This window comes from Pituophis catenifer, unplaced genomic scaffold (assembly GCF_029215685.1).
Source record: "Pituophis catenifer annectens isolate HBS135680 unplaced genomic scaffold, rPitCat1.0.hap2 SCAF_7, whole genome shotgun sequence".
NCBI classification, from domain to species: domain Eukaryota; kingdom Metazoa; phylum Chordata; class Lepidosauria; order Squamata; family Colubridae; genus Pituophis; species Pituophis catenifer.
Window position 1 is genome coordinate 46,896,282 of NW_027256887.1, and position 19,778 is coordinate 46,916,059.

Below are 19,778 nucleotides of genomic sequence, written 5' to 3' on the forward strand. Positions count from 1 at the left end.
AATCTAGAAATATCCAGGTTGATGATTAGTCACAATTAGCACTGTATCATTCAGAGTATTTTATACTTAACACTGTCCTTAATTATCTATGAATGGAAATCAGCCAGTAAGGAATGCTCCAATTGAGGACTCTAAATCAATTAGTGTCTCTACAATAGATGCTCCGAGTTGTAAAATTTGCATCAAATTCAACATTTCTGCCATATTTGCATTAACTACCTTAAATAAGAAGCAGTTTCACATCTGTTTATACTGCAGGATGAAAAACATATTTCTTGCCCTGTTTGATGGAGGCTTGAAGTTCACGATAGTAGTAATCTTTCAATCAGTTTTCTACTATTTACAAATTACAAAAAGTTGTAAGTGCCAGTCACTATAACCCAGGGTAGTCATAGATGTACATCTCCCCAAATAAATGCCTCAAGATAATCTCCTTTAGTGACACCATTTAAAATAATCAGATTCAGCCTGCTGAAGATCTGCACTAAATACAATTCAGCATAGTTAGATAGCAGCAGATTGAGAATGGCAAGCAGGAAAGTGGAAAGATTCTAGATATGGAAGACATTGTGGAAATTCTTTGCATTACTCACCCACTTCTGACACTGAAATTACTGACATATCAATGATGATTAGTTCTTAAACAGATTCTCGGGGGAGGGGGGTGATGTGCCATAAGATTGCAGTGGCTGAATTTTATTAATGCTGCTATTGCAAAATTCAATGGGTTAATTTCCAAAACTTAGAATTTGGTAGAAATAAATATTCTGAGCCCCCCACTATTGTATCTTCTGCCTTGACTTCCTTTTGTCAGGGAGGTCTAATAAAATCCATTAAGATTAGTTACTTCTTGCATCCAGGTCTTCTGAGAAATTATCACATTAAATTTAGCTAAATAAAAGGTAAAGTCATATTCTGTTATTCTCATCATCAGGCGCTGAAAGCATACTGTACCCTGAAGTAGGCTGCCAAGAGTACTACTAGGCGCTATTTCCATAAGTATTGATTGTGTTGAAACCTCCCACTGCGGGTCTTCTCCTCTGTTGTTCCTTATGTACCTTCTTGGCAGCTATCTAATCTGGTCAATTAGAAAATTACATCTGAAGAATCCTCAATCCTGTCACTCAGTAATTTAGCCTCTCAACATAGGCCTATTTCCCTTCATCTTTTGTTAGTAGAAAAGCATTGTTTTCCAGTGGAATGGATGAATCAATAAAGTTTGAAACAGTAATCTTTGCTCAGACTCCTGAGTTCCATTCAATCCCTACATGCATCCTGATGAGTGTATATATAGAAAGGCTCCACTTTCCCCCCTCAGGTGGAACTTTAAATCTTCTGCAGACAAACTGAACATAGCTTTCACACAACTCCAGCAGCATTTGTCTGTTTTTGAGACTTTCTCCTGTGGCTTGAATGAGCTTTTTAAAAATATCTTAGCCTACAGAGAATATATTTTGGCTGACTTCATGAAATGGTTTTAAAATAGCATGATTTTTTTCCCCTCCCAACCTCCCAAGTTCAAGCTCTCAAGACTTGGAGGTGAACACAAATACTACTGTTATGTGGCCTTCAGGATGTCTGAATCGCATAGATTATATATGACTGATTAATGGTATTCTAAACGATAGATCTCTGAAAATTCACATCTGCATGTCCAGGATTTAACAGAGGATAAATCTATTTTTTGGTTCCGAAAAGGTTCTGGCAACTAATTAGTTAAGATCAATTAAACTGTTATTTAAATTGAATACGTTTGAGCAAAGTTAACATATTATGATAATCGTAGAATTGAATTATAACATAGTGAAGGAATATTAAAATCAAATTTTAAATTTTAAAATCAAATACTAAAAATCTAGATATAGTATTTAAATGAATTTAAAAAGCACATTATATTATATTTTAAGTAAAAATCCCACACATATAAACAGTGGAATTAGTGAATTACAAAGTACACAAAGAGACAGTTTTGTTTCTATGTACATACATAGGCTTTTAAAAAGTTCTAAGAATATATTCATAAAGGACTTTCTGTACTATCTGACTGCACTAAATTAACTAAAACAAAATATATCTTTGGGTTAGGGTTAGGGTCACTTAAACATGCTGTTCTATCTGGACAGATAGAATCAACCTAAACTATGCTTATATATTATGGGATTAAAATAGTCACTAACAAGACAACCAAAATAAAAATATTCATTTTAATAAAGGGCCTTCATATATGACTTGTGATACAATTATTTTAACATAGCACAACATTATAGTTCTATCTTGTATATATATATTCTTTTACCCAGTTTCACAATTCATTGATTAAACATATTATTGTATTACATGGGATATGGTCTGAGGCAATTTGATAAAAAAAAAAAATACTATTTTAATGTTGCAGGAAGAGAAACAAGCCATGCTTTAAACATTACTGTATCTTCAGATTACGAACACCAATTTATTAAAGCTATTTAGAAAGTTAACAATGTTCAGAGTCTCTATTCCTAATTTTTACATTATATTTTTCACTTCTAAATTCCCCAGGGATTCCTTAATATGTTAATAAAATCTTCATCATCCAGAATGCCAATACTTAATCCTTCATAATAATCCTCAAATTCACCAAAGGAAACTTCACTGGGATTGCTGCAGGCATCCTCCAGTGTTTCGAGAAATGAAGATTTAATTTCTTCCTCTGTTGCATTACCTGTTAAAATATTTCTTACTATTAAAGTTGTTACTAAGCATGTCAAACAAAAAAGACTTCTAAAGAAAAGCAAGTTAAGATAGAAAATTCAAGGGATATCTTACTAAAAGTAACTTGTGTAGGAGTCCAGGAGGCAAATGACAAAATGTGCATCACCATGTCACAATGCAAATTGTTGTTACTTAGATACTTGCATACAACATCAGTATGCAAATGCAGAACAGAAGGATTGCTTTGTTTTGTAATGTCACTGCACAGATGCTTACAATAATTCTGTCTCATACTTTAAGCCTAAATTTATCCCAAACTTTGTAATGTCTTTCTCAAATATAGTAGACTACAATATACACCAAATGAAGGCCCTGGGCATGCTTCGGTTTCCGAAGATGCTGAAAGAAATAAGCATCATTATGTTGGCAGTCAGGGAAGATGCTGCTTCTAAGTAGGGGAGGAAGAGAGGGGATGCACAGGGGTGCAGGTCAGGAATGTACATGAGATGTGTGGGAGGTGCCATCTAGATTTGGAAGGATATGTGGCAGTGGTGGGTTGCTCCCGGTTCTGTCCGGTTCTATAGAACCGGTAGTAAAACCGGCAGGAAGCTCCGCCCACCTGCCCCAACTTCATCAAGGGGCTTCTGTGCATGCGCAGAAACGTGTGAAAGTAAAGGTAAGTAGAACCCACACCTGATATGTGGGTGTGTGCCATATATGTCGCATGGGATGGGGAGCATGCACAGATGACTGTGTAGGTTGGGAAGGGTTCCCATGGGTGTACAAGAGTTGAGGGTGGGATGGGTAAGATCTGCGGGAGGGTGGAATAGGTCAAGAAGAATGCAAGGAAGTGGCTGCTGCTGGGTGGGGGATAGAGCGAGGAACTGCAAAACTGGCTGGGAAACTGTCATGGAACACTGGAAATGAAGATCACATGACCACAGTAACAGCCAGTAGCACTGAAGCAACCACAAATTTCATAAATTTCATTCTCTTGGAAGTCATAGGTCCCAGATTTTAGATCTGTAAAGTACCTGATTTGAGGTACCTAGATTCAAAAATGGTTGCCCTTCTAATGCACTGTTTTTACCTAGTTATGACAACAAGAATTTTAGTAGTAGATAGATACCTGCTATAACCTGAGGATGTTTTCTAGCACAATAACATTTCTTGATATCTACCATAGGGACCCTGCCAATCTTATTGTAATCCAGCTTCATATAAGCCTAAAAATAATCAGAAAAAAATGTGAGCATCAAATATATGGAACAAATGTTTGTACACATCTGGTATTTTTACATAAAAATAAACAAAGTAATATTAACAAAATTAAATCAACATGCTACATGTAGAATCTATATTTATGGAATAGCTGACCTTACATAAATGTTTGGAAAAAGAGAGAAATTAAAGAAGTAATTGGGTAACTGAAATCAGTGCAAGTAAGCTTTTAAAATTTCCTCAGAACAGTAAGTTTTGTTCAATCAATATCTTATAACAATATATTTTCTACTTAGAAATCTGAAAGAGTTTTTTTTGTCAACACTACCAATTGCTTAACACATTTTCCCTGTTGCATAAACAGTAAAGAATTTTCTCACTGACTCACTTATTTTAACACTGACAATTTTCTTCAGATGACACAGAAAGAATTTTTCTCACAGTAAATCAAATCTTGACATTCTCCCGCCCAAAACCAGTGAAGCATTATAGAGATTAAGAGTATTCAACTTTTAACACAGGAATTATAGTCTTAAAATAAGATTACTTACTTTCCTAACAAATGCTTTTCTGTATTCATTCATTTCTCCAAGAATAGCATGAGTAAATTCAATGTAATCAAGTTCACCATTATTATCATCATGTAGAACTAACCATAAAGATTCAAATTCCTAAATTTAAAATACAAAGTCAAATTAAGTGCTGCATACATAATAAGTACTGTGACATAAACATTAGCAAAACCCAAATTAATGCTTCAGTGCATTCACCTGAAAACTGGGCATTTCTTAAAAAAAATTGATGTAAATATTAAAATACCATCATTAATATTTAGTGTTTCAGATGTCACCAAAGCAGCAGGTCAAACAATCCATCAGGTTGTACAAGGGGAGACAAAGACTAACTAGCTTCATTCACTTTCTTCATATTTACTGTAACAACAACAACCAGGAAGGTAAGTAGTAATTCATCTCCAGCTTATGTTACAGCTCTCTCCTATTGGCTAGAACAGTGGTGATGAGCCTATAGCATGCATGTCAAAAGTGATACATCACTATGTTTTGGATGACATGCTAGCATTCACCGATAACCAGTAACTATTCTTGAAATGTGTCCTGTTCTTGTACAATTTTTGGAGGCTACAGTGTGCAAGAATGGGATGTGCTGTCATGCAGCCTTTAGACCCACCAAAAGTTGCATGAGAGGGCTGTGTTCTCACACAATCTCTGGAGTCTCTGAAAATCATGCAAGAATGGGGCATGCTTTACATGGTTTTCAGAGACACAGAAGAGCATTCTTCAAAGCTACTTCAAGAATGAAGGCCTCATAAAACCCAGAGTAGCCTTAGGTAGGCCACAGGCCAGGGGCACATCAACAGAAAGAGAATATGGCCTAAAAGTAAGCAGCAGAAAGTAAGCAGCAGGCTGGTCCTGCCTGTTCCCCAAGCTCAAGAGTTTCTTTCTATGAATTTCTAAGTAACTAAGATCCTTTTAGTATTATATTGCTTATTTATATATGCATGCATTCATATTGGTCAATTTGCTAACTACAACTTACGTAGAGTAACATCAGATTGAAATACATAAGAATATAAGCAATAAACATAATGACTGTAAAGAACAATGCAAAATAGCCCAAAATCATGAAAGCCTTGTACTTTGGTCCTGGAGGGTATTATCAAGGTCTTCTGCCTGGCTAGGTGGTCCACAGGCCATCTTGCAATAATATCACTATTTTTTCCTATCATATTAAAACTCTAATTGGAATCTCTTAAATTCCCAAATCTGAAAAATTGTACAAGTTCTTTATATACACTGCCATCTCATCGTCCCACTTCGTCTGGCCCATTCCTTTTCAATAAATTGTATCTTTCAATCTTTCCAAATTGCTCATGAATTACATACCACCATGTTGAAGTAATGCCTATTAAATTGTATCTACCCTTATCCATATATAAGGATTTTGACATACCTCTTCAGTCACTTCTAAATGAAATACTTTTAGTGCTTGCCTGTAGTCTGCTTTTGTAATATTTCCATTTTGCTTCTTGTCCAGTTCACGGAAATATTTTCCTAGTCCTGAAATAATACGGACTCCTCTTTTACTTAATTTTGTTCTCAAATTATCTAGAGAAGAAATTTTAAATAGTTGATTAAAATTATGCTTTTTTTCTCTTAAGTACTTCTCTTAAGTACAATAATTGTTTTCAAATATGTAAAAGTATGACCTAATCTACCTCAATATTGCCTTTTAATGACATAGTATGATAAGCCAAAAAAGAATTATTTTCTAATCCTGCTATATTAGGAAATTACTGGAGATACTCAGAGTTTGTCCTAGGATATTCTACACATAAAGAATTATCCCATTCTGACAGAACATTACTAATATTAAAGAAAATTCTCACTATTTTTTCTATATCAAAAAATTATATTACCTATAATCAAAAGCCTATTCTGAAAGTATACTGAAATACAATTACTGTAGAATAAAGTACAATCTAGGTTCCATGAAAATATTTTTATAGAACTCATAGACAAAAATTTATAACAAACAGAATATACAAACCTTGAATATTCCTCAAAGTTTTCTTCCGATCATCTTCAATAGGATTTTCCTCATTTTCCACATTATAAGTCCTAAAATATATGCATTTGTTAAGCAGTCATAAATACAGAAGGTTACATTCATAAATATGTATTATATTCTACAAATAAATCACAAAAGAAAAACAGATGTTCTGATTTGTAAAATATTTTATAAGTATTTATATTATCTAAAAAGTTTGAAATAAACTTATGCTAATGTTTTAAAATTAGCCTCCCAAATGTAGCAAGATACGAAAGTATTTTATGCAGGAATACATGCAGGCAGTAAAGCACTGTAAGATGGCTTCAAAGATGCAATGAAGAGACATCGGTATTTACTCTTGAAAGGTGGGACAGTTTTTGAAATACAGACCCTTATTTATTTAGGAGTTATTTGCTTACCCAGTTAACGTGATTATTAAAACTCACTCAGCTTGAACAAAGCCCAGATTGATGATTTATATAATGGGGTATAGGCCCTTCTTTTGAACTTTGAAGCTACATTTTAACCAGATTAGTACACAGGTGAAAAGAGTCCAGTAGATATGTAATTTCACCTTAAATTCCAATTATGAGTTATAAATTCCAGTTTTGAGTATATGTATTGGAAAGAATACATTAAAGAATTATAAAATTATAAATAAAATCTTAACTTGTTCAAGCTAAACCAGTTCGCTCCCACAGAGAGGGACTCCTCAGGGTACCATCGGCCAAATTATGTCGGCTGGCGACACCCAGGGGGAGAGCCTTCTCTGTGGGAGCCCCTGCCCTTTGGAACGAACTGCCCCCGGAAATACGCACAATCTCTGACCTCCGAGTGTTTCGCTGTGCCCTCAAGACCCTGCTCTTCCGACAGGCAGGGCTATCTTTGTAATGGAGTTTTAAATTTGGAGTTTTTAAATTTTGGGGTTTTTAACGAATTTTGGCCGCATATGTAAGAATTTTAATAATTTTTAAATTTAATTATGATGTTTGTATTGTGTTTTTACTTGGCTGTGCACCGCCCCAAGTCCTTCGGGAGAGGGGCGGTATAGAAATAAAATTATCTTAATCTTAATCTTAAATCTTGAGAATTAAACCAATAATCTCATTTGGGGGTATTTTCTAGTCAGGATAATTTATTATTTATTTATTATTTATTATTTAGGCTTGTATGCCACCCTCTCTCCAAAGGACTCAGGGCGGCTCACAACAATAAATACACAAATTCAATTATAAAATATAACAAATATAAGAACCCATTAAAATCACATTTAAAACCCCTTCAGTCCAATCCGGCCAGGCCAAATAACCATGTTTTAAGATCACGGTGGAAGGAGCGAAGGTCAGGAGCCACCCAGAGCTCCAGGGGGAGCTGATTCTACAGAGTAGGCGCGCCCACAGAGAAGGCCCGCTCCCTGGGAGTCACCAGTTGACACTCTCTGGCCGACGGGACCCCAAGGAGGCCCTCCCTGTGAGAACGCACCGGGCGATGGGGAGCTATCGCTGGCCACAGATGGTCCGTCAGGTATCCTGGGCCTAAGCCATAATAGAAGATATGAGATAGGAAGGGGATTTTGTGTTAATAGATTTGAGTTGTTACTGTGTGATAGCATCAAAGCTACTGTATGTTACACTTCACATTCTTGGCCTTTATATTAGGCTTCATATCAAAGCCAGGTCCAGGTCCTTGATTTGTGCATTTGGTATTCCATTGTTGTTTATTTTGACATGCACTTTTTACTTAATCAACACCAGTGCTAGGTAGTAACAACAGCTCCTCACCAGTGGTCATGTGGCCGGCATGACTAAACGCCAAAGGCGCATGGTGGTCCCTATTTTTATACTTGCATTTTTACATGTTTTCGAACTGCTAGGTTGGCAGAAACTGGTTCAAGTAATGGGAGCTCACCCCATTACGCAGGGCTAGGGATTCGAACCGCCGAACTGCCGACCTTTCTGATCGACAAGCTCAGCATCTTAGCCACTGAGCCACCGCGTCCCCTATGAATTATTTGGCAAAGCCAAATAAACTACATTATATATCAAAGTAATGTATTATCTCAGTCGCTATATCTGCTAATCTACTATTTTTTAAGATTATAGCATATTCTTTTTCTTATCCCAAATAACTCCTATTGATTTATTTCTAATATCTTACATTTATTAGACTATCATTAAAGTTCTAGAAAGAGCAACAAGAATCAGACAGAAGCATGAAATAACCATTACAGTAAGACATTGGAAATTCTTTTCCTCTATTTACAGGTTTTCCTTTATAAACAATAATGTAACTGCCAATTAATTCTCACTTTTGAAATGAAACTATTAAACTAGTCTTAAATAATCAAATTTTCTTCATATGTGTTAAGAACTGATTTGGAATTCTTGGATATATAATTACAATATTTCTGAGGGACCTACATTACATATAGTTCTGCAATTCTTATTTATTTGAATTATATAAGACTGCAATTTGTGGGGGAAATTAACTTTGACCTGAAATGAAAAAAAATAAGATGCCATTTTGAATTGTATCGTATCTCTCTTCAAACAAATTCAAAATTGCATTTCTAAGAAACAATAACTATAACAAAATAATGTTAGATGTACTCACACATTTTTTCTGTGTTCTGGAGGAGTTTCTATCTTCTACAAAGACCCAATCATATATTAATATTCTGCTATGTGTACCTCTAATCAGGTATTAACATTTATGCTAGAGAAATACAAACAAACTCTCAAGGCAATAGATATATAAAATATTTTTGATCAATAAAGAGGATTCATGAGCAGATAGTCTAATTCCACTTACTTTAGAAAAGTTCTAGCCATTTCATCAATATTTGTGACACGGATTGTAAACAATGGTTTCTGCTTAACACTTTCAGGAAGGCCAGGATGCTGAAGGCTCAAAAAAGTTAGGTCTGCCCCCTGTGATCAATTATATAAGAATGATTTAAAAGTACAGTCAATTTTTAGTCTATTCCACAAAGTATCAGTACAATCTTAAAGAGGTGAATTATTTCAAAGATGTCTGACTTTGAGAAACTAGAAAGCATGATGCAATACCAAACAAAAACATCTGTTATGCATTCAGTTTTCTGCAAGGATAGTAATTTTAATGAACAACATCTGTCTACTGTTCTGTCTTCAGTTATCTTTTCTGCTGCACGCCTGCCTAATTATATATTAACATTTTGTTCACTCTCCCTGTCTCCAAATGATCTCCTCTAAATAAGCCACTTTTCTCTCACAATGCTCTTGTTTACTAACAGACAACATCTAACTTCCATGATTTTGACTGTTGTACTTATTGTCTCTGGACTTAATATCGCACAGCTGATAAGAGTTGGAGAGCAGGATTATAAATTTCAAGACTAAAATATTCTTTTGAGATCCAGGGGAAGCAGAATTTATTCAAGGTTAAGAACTGAATTCCTTATCATTATAGATGAACAGAACAGAAAAATTCTGTTTCTCATACAGTATAACAGAAAAATATTTTAAATTCTTCAGTTCCTCGAGTCTTTTGTAACTTATTTGACAAATTGAAAGAAAGTAATATCTTGATTCAATTAGTCGACTTCCAGTTGTATGCAGATGTAACACTCTTTATATTAAAAAAAATGTAATTCTGAGAAATCTATAATCTTCAAAGAATCAGGAACAAAATCCATATATACTTTTTCATACAGTAATTCCAGATGAATACCTCTTGTATTTTTCTTTTAATTGATTTATTTTTTTCTCTTAATCAAGTGTATATATTAAGATGTTGACAAAACATAACATAGAATGCATGGTGTGTGAACAGTATAGTTTTCAGGCTATGAAAATGTACACAGATTTCCAACAGGTAAAAATAATTGTCACAGGTTGCTAATCATGACTACAGACTCTTGCTATTATCAGTTATAGCTACATCAGAGACTATGTATCAACATCCAATGTATGCATTTACTAAGGCATAAGTATTCTTCATTACGATATTCATTGAATGATTCTATTAAGGATATAGAACACTATTATCTGCTGTAGTTAACACTTCTTCAGTTTAATGTACAAATTCATACTCCCAAGATTTTATGCTGTAAATTCCAAATGTTCTAATATTGTTTTGTTACCCAAATTACTGTCAGGTTAATACAATGACAAATGACTCTATGTACACATTCCTTTATAGCCTGAATGTTCCTCTAATAAACATCATTACTCTATTGTTATTAGTAATAATTTTTTGAATTCTAAAAAAGAGACAAATAACTATATTTTGAAAGAAATTCCTTTGTTGGGCAAGGTTCAGCATCAGGGTTTAGTCCCCATGGTCTATGTCTATTAACTTAAATCCTAAAGTTCAATATTGCCCAACAGAAACCAGCCATAAACACCTACACCAGTAAATTCCTCCATTTTTAGATGTTCCAGTGCATGCGTTTTGATTAACACTTTGATTAAAAAGTTGGTTTATGTTTTACCAAATTAAATAAATAAGGATTAATCTCTTTAAGAAGCAACACAATCCTATTCATTTAATCATAAAAGCTAGTACAAGTTGAGTTCAGTAATCTTCGTCAACTGGCCGTCTGCCCTCTTGTGGCAAAGGGAAGATATGTAGCCTTAAAGCAACTAAAAAACAAGTAACTTTTTATTTAGCTTGCAACTAAAGAATTAGAGCAAGATCTTTCTGAACATTATTTTAGTTGTGGATTTGATCAATGTAATCAGATAAAAATATCTACCTGCATTCTCAAAGTATATTAAATCATGGTTTGAAAAACAGGTCATATTAATAATCCATCTAACAATGAACACTGAAAATATTCAAGAAAAAAATGAAAGCAACAATTGAAAATAAAGTATCATTGCCTACCCATTACTGACAATCTTAAACCAGCCCTGGATATTACTGCCTATGCCCTTTGAAATAAATTTAATTAGCAGTTAGTAGAAGGAAGAAGTACAAGCTAAGTTTCAAAGAAGCAGAAGAACTACAGATCAAATTGCCAATATTTGCTGAATTATGGAGAAAGTTCCAGAAAAATGTCTACTGCTTCACTGTCTATGCTAAAGCCTTTGACTGTGTGGATCACAACAAACTATAGAAAATTCTTAAAGAGATGGGAGTACCAGATCACCTTAACTGTCTCCCACGAAGCCTGTATGTGGGTCAAGAAGCAACAATTAAAACTAAAACATGGGACAACTGATTGGTTCAAAATGACAAGGCTGCATATTGTCACCCAGCTTATTTAACTTATATGCAGAGTACATCATGCAAAATGACGAGGTGGATGAATCACCAGCCAAAATTAAGATTGCCAGGGGAAGTATCAGCAACCTTAGATATGCAGACAATACCACTCTAAAGGCAGAAAGTGAAGAGAAAACTAAAGAGTCTCTTGATGGGTGTGAAACAGGAAAGTGCAAAAGTTGACTTGAAACTCAATATTAAAAAAACTAAGATCATGGCATCTGGTCCCATCACCTCCTGGCAAATAGAAGGAGAAGAAATGGAAACAGAGACAGATTTTATTTTCCTGGATTCCAAGATCACTGCAGACGGTCACTGCAGCCATGAAATTAAAAGACACTTCCTCCTTGGGAGGAAAGCTATTAAAGGCAAGGACATCACATTGCCAGCAAAGGTTTGTATAGTCAAAGTTATGATTTTCCTAATACTGATGTATGGTTTTGAGAGTTGGACCATAAGAAAGGCTAAAGAGCTGAAGAATTGATGCTTTCGAATTGTGGTGCTGAAGAAGACTCTTAAGTGTCCCTTGGACTGCAAGGAAGTCAAATCAGTCAATCCTAAAGGAAATCAACCCTGAGTGTTCTTTGGAAGGACAGATACTGAAGCTGAAACTCAAATACTTGGCCATCTAATGAGAAGAGAGGAGTTTTTGAAAAAGACCCTGATGTTGGGAAAGATCGAAGGCAAAAGGAGAAGGGAACAGTAGAGGATGAGATGTCACTGATCTGATAGTGTCACTGATACAATGAACATGAATTTGGGAAAATTCCAGCGGACAGTGGAGGACAGCGGAGCCTGGAATGCTATGGTCCATGGGGTAGTAAAGATCGGACATGACCTAGTGACTGTACAAGTGGGGAAAAGATAAGTTCTAACACAGGTAGAGTAGATTTTGGTCAGGATCACTGAAAATAAATAGCTTTTGACCTGTTCATGTTCAATTATTTCAAGCAGAATCACAACAAGATAAGGGATTATTTGTAGCATATTCACATTTTCAAGACCATCACAATCTTCTTAGCCCATTTACAGGGAGGGAACACCATCCTTCCTTAATATGAGGAAGGTTCTGTTCTTCTTCCAGCTCAAAAAGCCTCTAGAAACAAAATTGAACCAGTGATACATTTTTAAAAGTATTTTCTCGCCTTAGTCCTGTAAAAACAGTATTTCTCTTTACCCTGCACGACCATTTCATTTGTTCATATACCTGCATGCCTCAAACCCACTACCAAGCAATCATGCAGTTTCTGGACCCAAAAAGTTGCTCATACTTTCCTCCTTCGGACTTACAACAATACTTACAACAAAGAAATCATTAAGACAATATGGTTTTCCTTTCTTCGGTCCACGCTGATGCATATAAACACCCTTCAGAATGAATGGTAGAGCATTTGTCCTGCATGAAATTAAAACAAAAAAAAACCCTTGAAGTGATTTTGCTAAGTATTAATGGCTAAATAAAATTCTGAGAAGACTTTTACATATATATATATATATATATGTGTGTATACCTATTTTTACCAAACTTTCGATATTCATAAATAGTTAAAGATTTGTCACAAGTAAAGTAAAATCCAATCAGTTCTCGACAAGCATCACGTCCATTTCTATAATGGAAAAAAAAGGATTAGATTTCTTTTTTAAAAAGCAGAATGAATCCTTAACTACCAAGCAGACAGAAAAAATATTACATTTTAAGCAAACCTCATATTACTCCAGTCTGTGTAATATAAATTTAACCAATGTGTTCTTCTGCTGAGAGTTCTCCACTAATCCTGATCAAAATATGAGAACGGGGGAATGCATGTTATTTCCAAATAAGCCCACTATCTATAAATGCTCTACTTTCCACTAGTGCCTCAAAGCTCCACCCATTTAACAGATCTAAGGACCAAACATATTTTAGTATTTAGTATTTAAGGCAGGGGTGAAATCCAGCAGATTCTAACAGGTTCTGGAGAACCGGTAGCAGAAATTTTGAGTAGTTCAGAGAACTGGCAAATACCACCTCTGTCTGGCCCCAGAGTGGGGTGGGAATGGAGATTTTGCAATATCCTTCCCCTGCCATGCCCACCAAGCCACGCCCACAGAACCAGTAGGGAAATTTTTGACTTTCACCCCTGATTTAAGGTAAAAATAATTTTGACCAACAATTGCTGCGATAGATCACACTGCTGGATCATGACATAAGGGGGAAAGATTAACAGAGTAAATTATTGTATTCACAAGATCCACAACAATCAATTAAAGGACAACAATACTATTTACTAGTTTATCCATCCTGCATACACCGGGAAGTCAGCATTTTATCATCAGTCTAGCTAGCACCTGATTATGATTTCATAAAATATGCATACAGAAGATCACCATGAGGTATAAATAACATTGAATGAAAGTCTAATGTAAACTGTAATATTGCCATGTTATTGTATTGGAAAGCAATTGCACTAAAATGTGGTTATGGAAGTAGCAACTTCTGAATAGAAAATAATATTTAAAAGTTTTGTACGCATACCTTAATATTAATCTGCCATCAAACCGTAATTTGTTAGAAAGCATATTTTCCGTCAGTGCTGACCTAGTCTTAATTCTGTAAGACACGTATATAATATCATGTATTATGCAAGTAAAACAAATCATTTTGCATGCCAACTGCTTGTAGAATATACATGTTCATGAAGAGTTCAATAGTTATCATGAAAAGATTCAGCAAAGACAAAACATAAATTCTGATTACTGCCACTACAAATAATCTTAAAATACTATACAGGTTTATATATTTCACTGGAACTATAGAATTATGTATATTTTCACTGCTTATGAGTGGTATCTTAAAGAATCTGAAGCCTTTTCAAGTCTTTCTAGCAGATATCAATGCTAAACAAAATCTTACTAATGATTGAAACTATGTACCTCAGTACCATTAGCAGTAAAGTTGATTCTACTTATTTAATACAATATGTGCATATGCACATAATTCATAATTTCAATAAAAAAGTGATATTTTTACAAAATTAGTCACAGCAATTAATACATTCCTAGAACATTTTAGGAAAGCTTAGTTCTTGGTTGCATGAACACATAGGTGAATGGACATAGTGAGACATTACACAAATATTATATATTAACATTAAATTATTATTCTAAATGTGCTAAGAAGCAATCACCATTCAGTCTAGCCAGAAAAGAATCTAATGGAAATTAATTAATTAATTAATTAATTAATTAATAGATAGATAGATAGATTGATTGATTAATTAATTAATTTAGTTGTATTTATATCACTGCCCATCTCAAACTCATGACTATAGGAAATTAATAATTATTATTAAAACAACAAAAAGCCATAAAATCAATGAAACAAAAATATACATGTAATCTATAAACAAAGTAAAAACAATGCACCAACAAAAATCAACATAACCATTGTATGGACTGCACTATACATATGGATCGCTAGACCCAGTGACAGTATATCTGAAACACTATCCCTGATTAGCTCATTTTAGAAAAAAAATCACATACCTTAAATAGAGATTCAGAGCGAGCATATTAAATTCTTGATGGGGGACTACAATTTTATAAAAACAGATATAAAAACAATTGAACATAGCAAAGGAGCTGGAATTAATGGTCTATTTAATTCTCATATCCAGCTTCCAACCATGATTAATCTATTTATAGCCATGTCTAATTAAATACTAATCGGAAGCACTATTCTGAGTTTTTTCAGAACAATTGGTTTTTATAAGCATGCTACTTAGATGTCACATGATTAATAGCAATTTGACACTTTTGTCATCTATGAATTTAAATTAAGCTGGAGTCTATCACTTCATGTGACAGCTAATTTCATAGATGAACATCTGAAATATTCATGTTAAGTACAACATTTTGACTATGCAGATCCCCCTTCATTCAGTGTGAGTGGATGATCCCAGGTTCTAGTACCCGCTACCTATTTAATTTCATTATAGTGCTTAACTTTATAAACTTCTATTAAGTCTTCCTTATTTTCTTTCTTAATTTAAAAAATGCATTGCATCCTAGTTGATTAAAATCAGTGGTGAAATGTAAAATTTGTTACTACCAGTTCTGTGGGCGTGACTTGGTGGGGGAGTAATGTGACTGAGTGGGCGTGGCCAACTTTTTTTTTTAACTTTTAAAAGCATTTTTAAAAGGCTCTGACGATCCCATCTTAGTTGCCTGATCGTCAGAGGCTTTTGTTTTCTTGTTTTCTTTTTTTTTTTTGCTTTTAAAAGAAAAAAGGTTATTAAAAAATGCTTTTAAAAGGCTCTGACGATCAGGCAACTCAGATGGGATCGTCAGAGCCTTTTAAAAGCATTTTTTCTACATAAGGCTCTGACTAACCCAGCTGAGGCGCGCGATCATCAGAGGCTTTTTGTTTTACTTTTAAAAGCATTTTTTCGGCCGAAGAAAAAATGCTTTTAAAAGTAAAACAAAAAGCCTCTGATGATCACACGGCTCAGCTGGGCATGGGGGTGAAGTAGGGGCAGGGATTTTTGCTTCCGGTTCTTCGAACCACCTGCCGCCATCGCTACTGGATCGGGCGATCCGGTCTGAACTGGGAGCATTTCACCCCTGATTAAAATGCTCCAAAATAACAGTAGATATTTTACAAATGAATTGCATAAAGGCATGAGCTACAAATAATGAAACTATTAATCTTAGGCCTTCTTGGCTCATGGGAGCAATAGTATTTTAATTTATTTCATGTCTATAAAATGGTGAGTAATACGTTATAATTTAAACATATAGTGAAATGCATGAAAGTTTTAAAAAGAGCTAAAAACCATTGTTAGATAAACATTACTATTACAAAAAACAGATTTCATTTAGGTGCACAATCTGAAATTAATGAAAGATTCATAATGAAATAATTTTGGGGACATTATCCATAAAGCAATATAGTATAACATTTCTTACTTTGTTTCATGTAATGTTCTTTTTCTAAAGCGCAGAGGTGCTGTTCTTAACCCAGGAAGAATAGGAGCCATCTTATAAATATCTGAATTTCCATTTTGCTCTGGATCACTTATCACAGCTCTAAAAAATAATAATACGGAAATGGTTTTATCACATTAAGATATAAACCTATTTAATGTTTTATTTTTATTTAAAAATAATTTATTTTTAAATTATTAATCTTTACATGTTAAATAAGTGTTGTACAATCAGAGAAATATCAATAAAATTACCAATACTTGTCATGCAACATAAAAGTGCTTAAATTGTCCTATATACATTGCAACTTTTCTAAATTGTACTGATAGAACTATAAATACACTATTCATTATCCTCTTTGTTAGCAATACTCAAGTATTATGAATATTACATATTTATATAAATTGTTATCTGTCTCATAAAACCTAATGTTAGCGTTCATAAAAAACATTCAAGTGACAGATACTACAAGGCATTTGCACAAATTGGCTTCATTACAGTAAACACAGGTATCCAGTACACTATGTGATGGTAATGTATGGGATTGCTCATACATTATGATTGTTCAAAATATGAAGTCTAAATATTTTAATGCTAAAGCAGTCCCTTCACCTGTTCTCTTGACCCCATCCATGTGGATCTCATTCATTTGAGCCAGCCTAGGGTCTGGCAGATTCAGGGAGTAGTGAAAGCATGAGAAAGTGGTTAGGGTTAGGGTTAAAAAACATTTTTTAAAAAAAAGACAAAAAAGGATGATTCTTTTGATCCTAATGGATCTTTCAATGGCTTATGATATCCTTCACAACATTCTTATGGGCATTGAATTGGGCCAAAGAGAATGATACTGGATGTTATATCTCTAAAGCTATGCTGGTTCTTCGCCCAAGATTGGGACAATATAAGGTTAGATAGCCAGGACTGTTTTTTTTTTTTTTTTGACTGCACCAGACAAGAATGGCTGAGGCATGATTTTATCATTTCTATTACTATAGTTTTTATTATTGTTGTAAGCCACTTAACAGTTGTGTTTTTAAGTCTTTTAAATAAACCAACAAAATAAATAAACTAGTCACACAATTAACCATATGGCATGTAGTAAGCAGAATAGCAGAATAATGGAATAAAAGAGTTGGAAGGGCTCCATGGAGGTCTTCTAATCCAACCATCCTGCTCAGGCAGGAAACCCTATACCATTTCAGATAAATGACTGTCCAATCTTTTCTTAAAAACTTCCAGTGTTGGAGCATTCACAACTTCTGGAGGCAAGTTGTTCCACTGATTAATTGTTCTAACTGTCAGGAAACTACTCCTTAGTTCTAGGTTGCTTCTCTCTGTGATTAGTTTCCATCCATTGGTTCTTGTTCTGCCTTCAGGTGCTTTGGAGAATAGCTTGACTCCCTCTTCTTTTGTGGCAACCCGTGAGATATTGGACAAGTGCTATCATGTCACGGCTAGTCCTTCTTTTCATTAAACTAGACATACCCAATTCCAGCAACCGTTCATTATGTTTTAGCCTTCGGTCCTTTAATTATCTTTGTTGCTCTTCTGTGCACTCTTTCTAGAGTCTCAACATCTTTTTTACATTGTGGCAACCAAAACTGATGCAGTATTCCAAGCGTGGCCTTACCAAAGCATTATAAAGTGGTATTAACACTTCACATGATCTTGATTCTATCCCTCTGTTAATACAACCTAGAACTGTGTTGACTTTTTTGGCAGCTGTAGCACGCTGCTGGCTCATATTTAAGCGACTGTCTACTAGGACTCCAAGATATCTCTCGCAGTCACCACTATTGAGCCAGGTACCACCTACACCGATGGCTAACCTTTTTGCCGTCGCGTGCCAAAAGCGGGAGGAGAATGGGGGGTCATGGGTGCGGGTGCCCACATCCATAATTCAATGCGCCCCGCCCTCCCGCACATGCGCACGTGACCCCCCACACACACTTCCCCCTGCTTTTAGCATGCGATGACACGGTGGGCCTTTAGGCCTGTTTTTCCACCTCCCCAGGCTCCAGAGGTTTTCTAGGAGCCTGGGGAGGGCAAAAACAGCCTTCCCCATCCCCCCCGGAGGCCTTCTGGAGGCCGGAAACAGCCAGTTTCCCGACTTCCGGTGGGACTGGAAGGTCTGAAAATCAGTTGGCTGGTGCGCGCATGCGCACTGGAGCTGAGCTAGGGCAACACTCGCGTGCCCACCAATATGGCTCCGCGTGCCACCTGTGGCACCCGTGCCATAGGTTCGCCATCACGGACCTACACTATACCTGTGCATTTGGTTTTTCTTGTATGATTGTTACATAGCGCCCACGGTCTGTCAAGATCTTTCTGTATCTTAAACCTATCTTCTCAAGTGTTGGCTATTCCTGCCAGCTTGGTGTTGTCTGCAAATTTGATAAATTCCCCATCTATCCTCTCATCCAAATTATTGATCCTCTCATCCAAATAACGTCTTCCAGATGTTGAAGAGTACTAGGCCTAAAACAGAGCCTTGGGATACCCTAGTGCACACTTCCCTCCATGTAGATGCAGTTCCATTGAGGACTACACGTTGAGTGCGATTGGTCAGCCAGTTACAAAGTCATCTGATCGTGATGCTGTCTAACCTACATTTTTCTATTTTATAAAGTAGTAGGTTGTGGTCTACTTTATCAAATGCCTTACTGAAGCCCAAGTAAATTATAGGGGAGACATGATAGCAGTGTTCCAATATGTCAGGAGTTGACACAAAGAAGAGGGACTCAAACTATTCTTCAAAGCACCTGAGGGTAGAACAAGAAGCAATGGGTGGAAACTAATCAAGGAGAGAAGCAATTTACAACTAAGGAAAAATTTCCTGACAGTTAGAACAATTAATAAGTGGAACAACTTGCCTGCAGAAGTTGTGAATGCCCCAACACTGGAAATTTTTAAGAATATGTTGGATAACCATTTGTCTGAAGTGGTGTAGGGTTTCCTGCCTGGGTAGGGGGTTGGACTAGAAGACCTCTAAAGTCCCTTCCAACTCTGTTATTCTATTCTATTCTATATCCACAGCATTCCTCTGGTCCACCAATTTTGTCACTTTGTGAAAGAATGCAATA

The 19,778-nt window shown here is 35.4% G+C and overlaps 1 protein-coding gene across 1 annotated transcript in view; it reads right to left on the reverse strand.

The window, feature by feature from the left end:
- Positions 1 to 2,498: 2,498 nt before the first annotated feature.
- CAPS2 (calcyphosine 2) overlaps positions 2,499 to 19,778 on the reverse strand; it is a 41,297-nt gene continuing 24,017 nt past the window's right edge. The window contains exons 9-18 of the mRNA XM_070947298.1: positions 16,681 to 16,800; positions 14,249 to 14,323; positions 13,245 to 13,340; positions 13,036 to 13,129; positions 9,295 to 9,413; positions 6,481 to 6,551; positions 5,884 to 6,038; positions 4,464 to 4,583; positions 3,821 to 3,917; positions 2,499 to 2,701 (exon numbers count right to left, since the gene is read on the reverse strand). Of these exons, the coding sequence (XP_070803399.1) occupies positions 2,526 to 2,701; positions 3,821 to 3,917; positions 4,464 to 4,583; positions 5,884 to 6,038; positions 6,481 to 6,551; positions 9,295 to 9,413; positions 13,036 to 13,129; positions 13,245 to 13,340; positions 14,249 to 14,323; positions 16,681 to 16,800 (1,123 nt within the window). The 3' untranslated portion in view covers positions 2,499 to 2,525. The remainder of the gene's footprint in view (positions 2,702 to 3,820; positions 3,918 to 4,463; positions 4,584 to 5,883; positions 6,039 to 6,480; positions 6,552 to 9,294; positions 9,414 to 13,035; positions 13,130 to 13,244; positions 13,341 to 14,248; positions 14,324 to 16,680; positions 16,801 to 19,778) is intronic.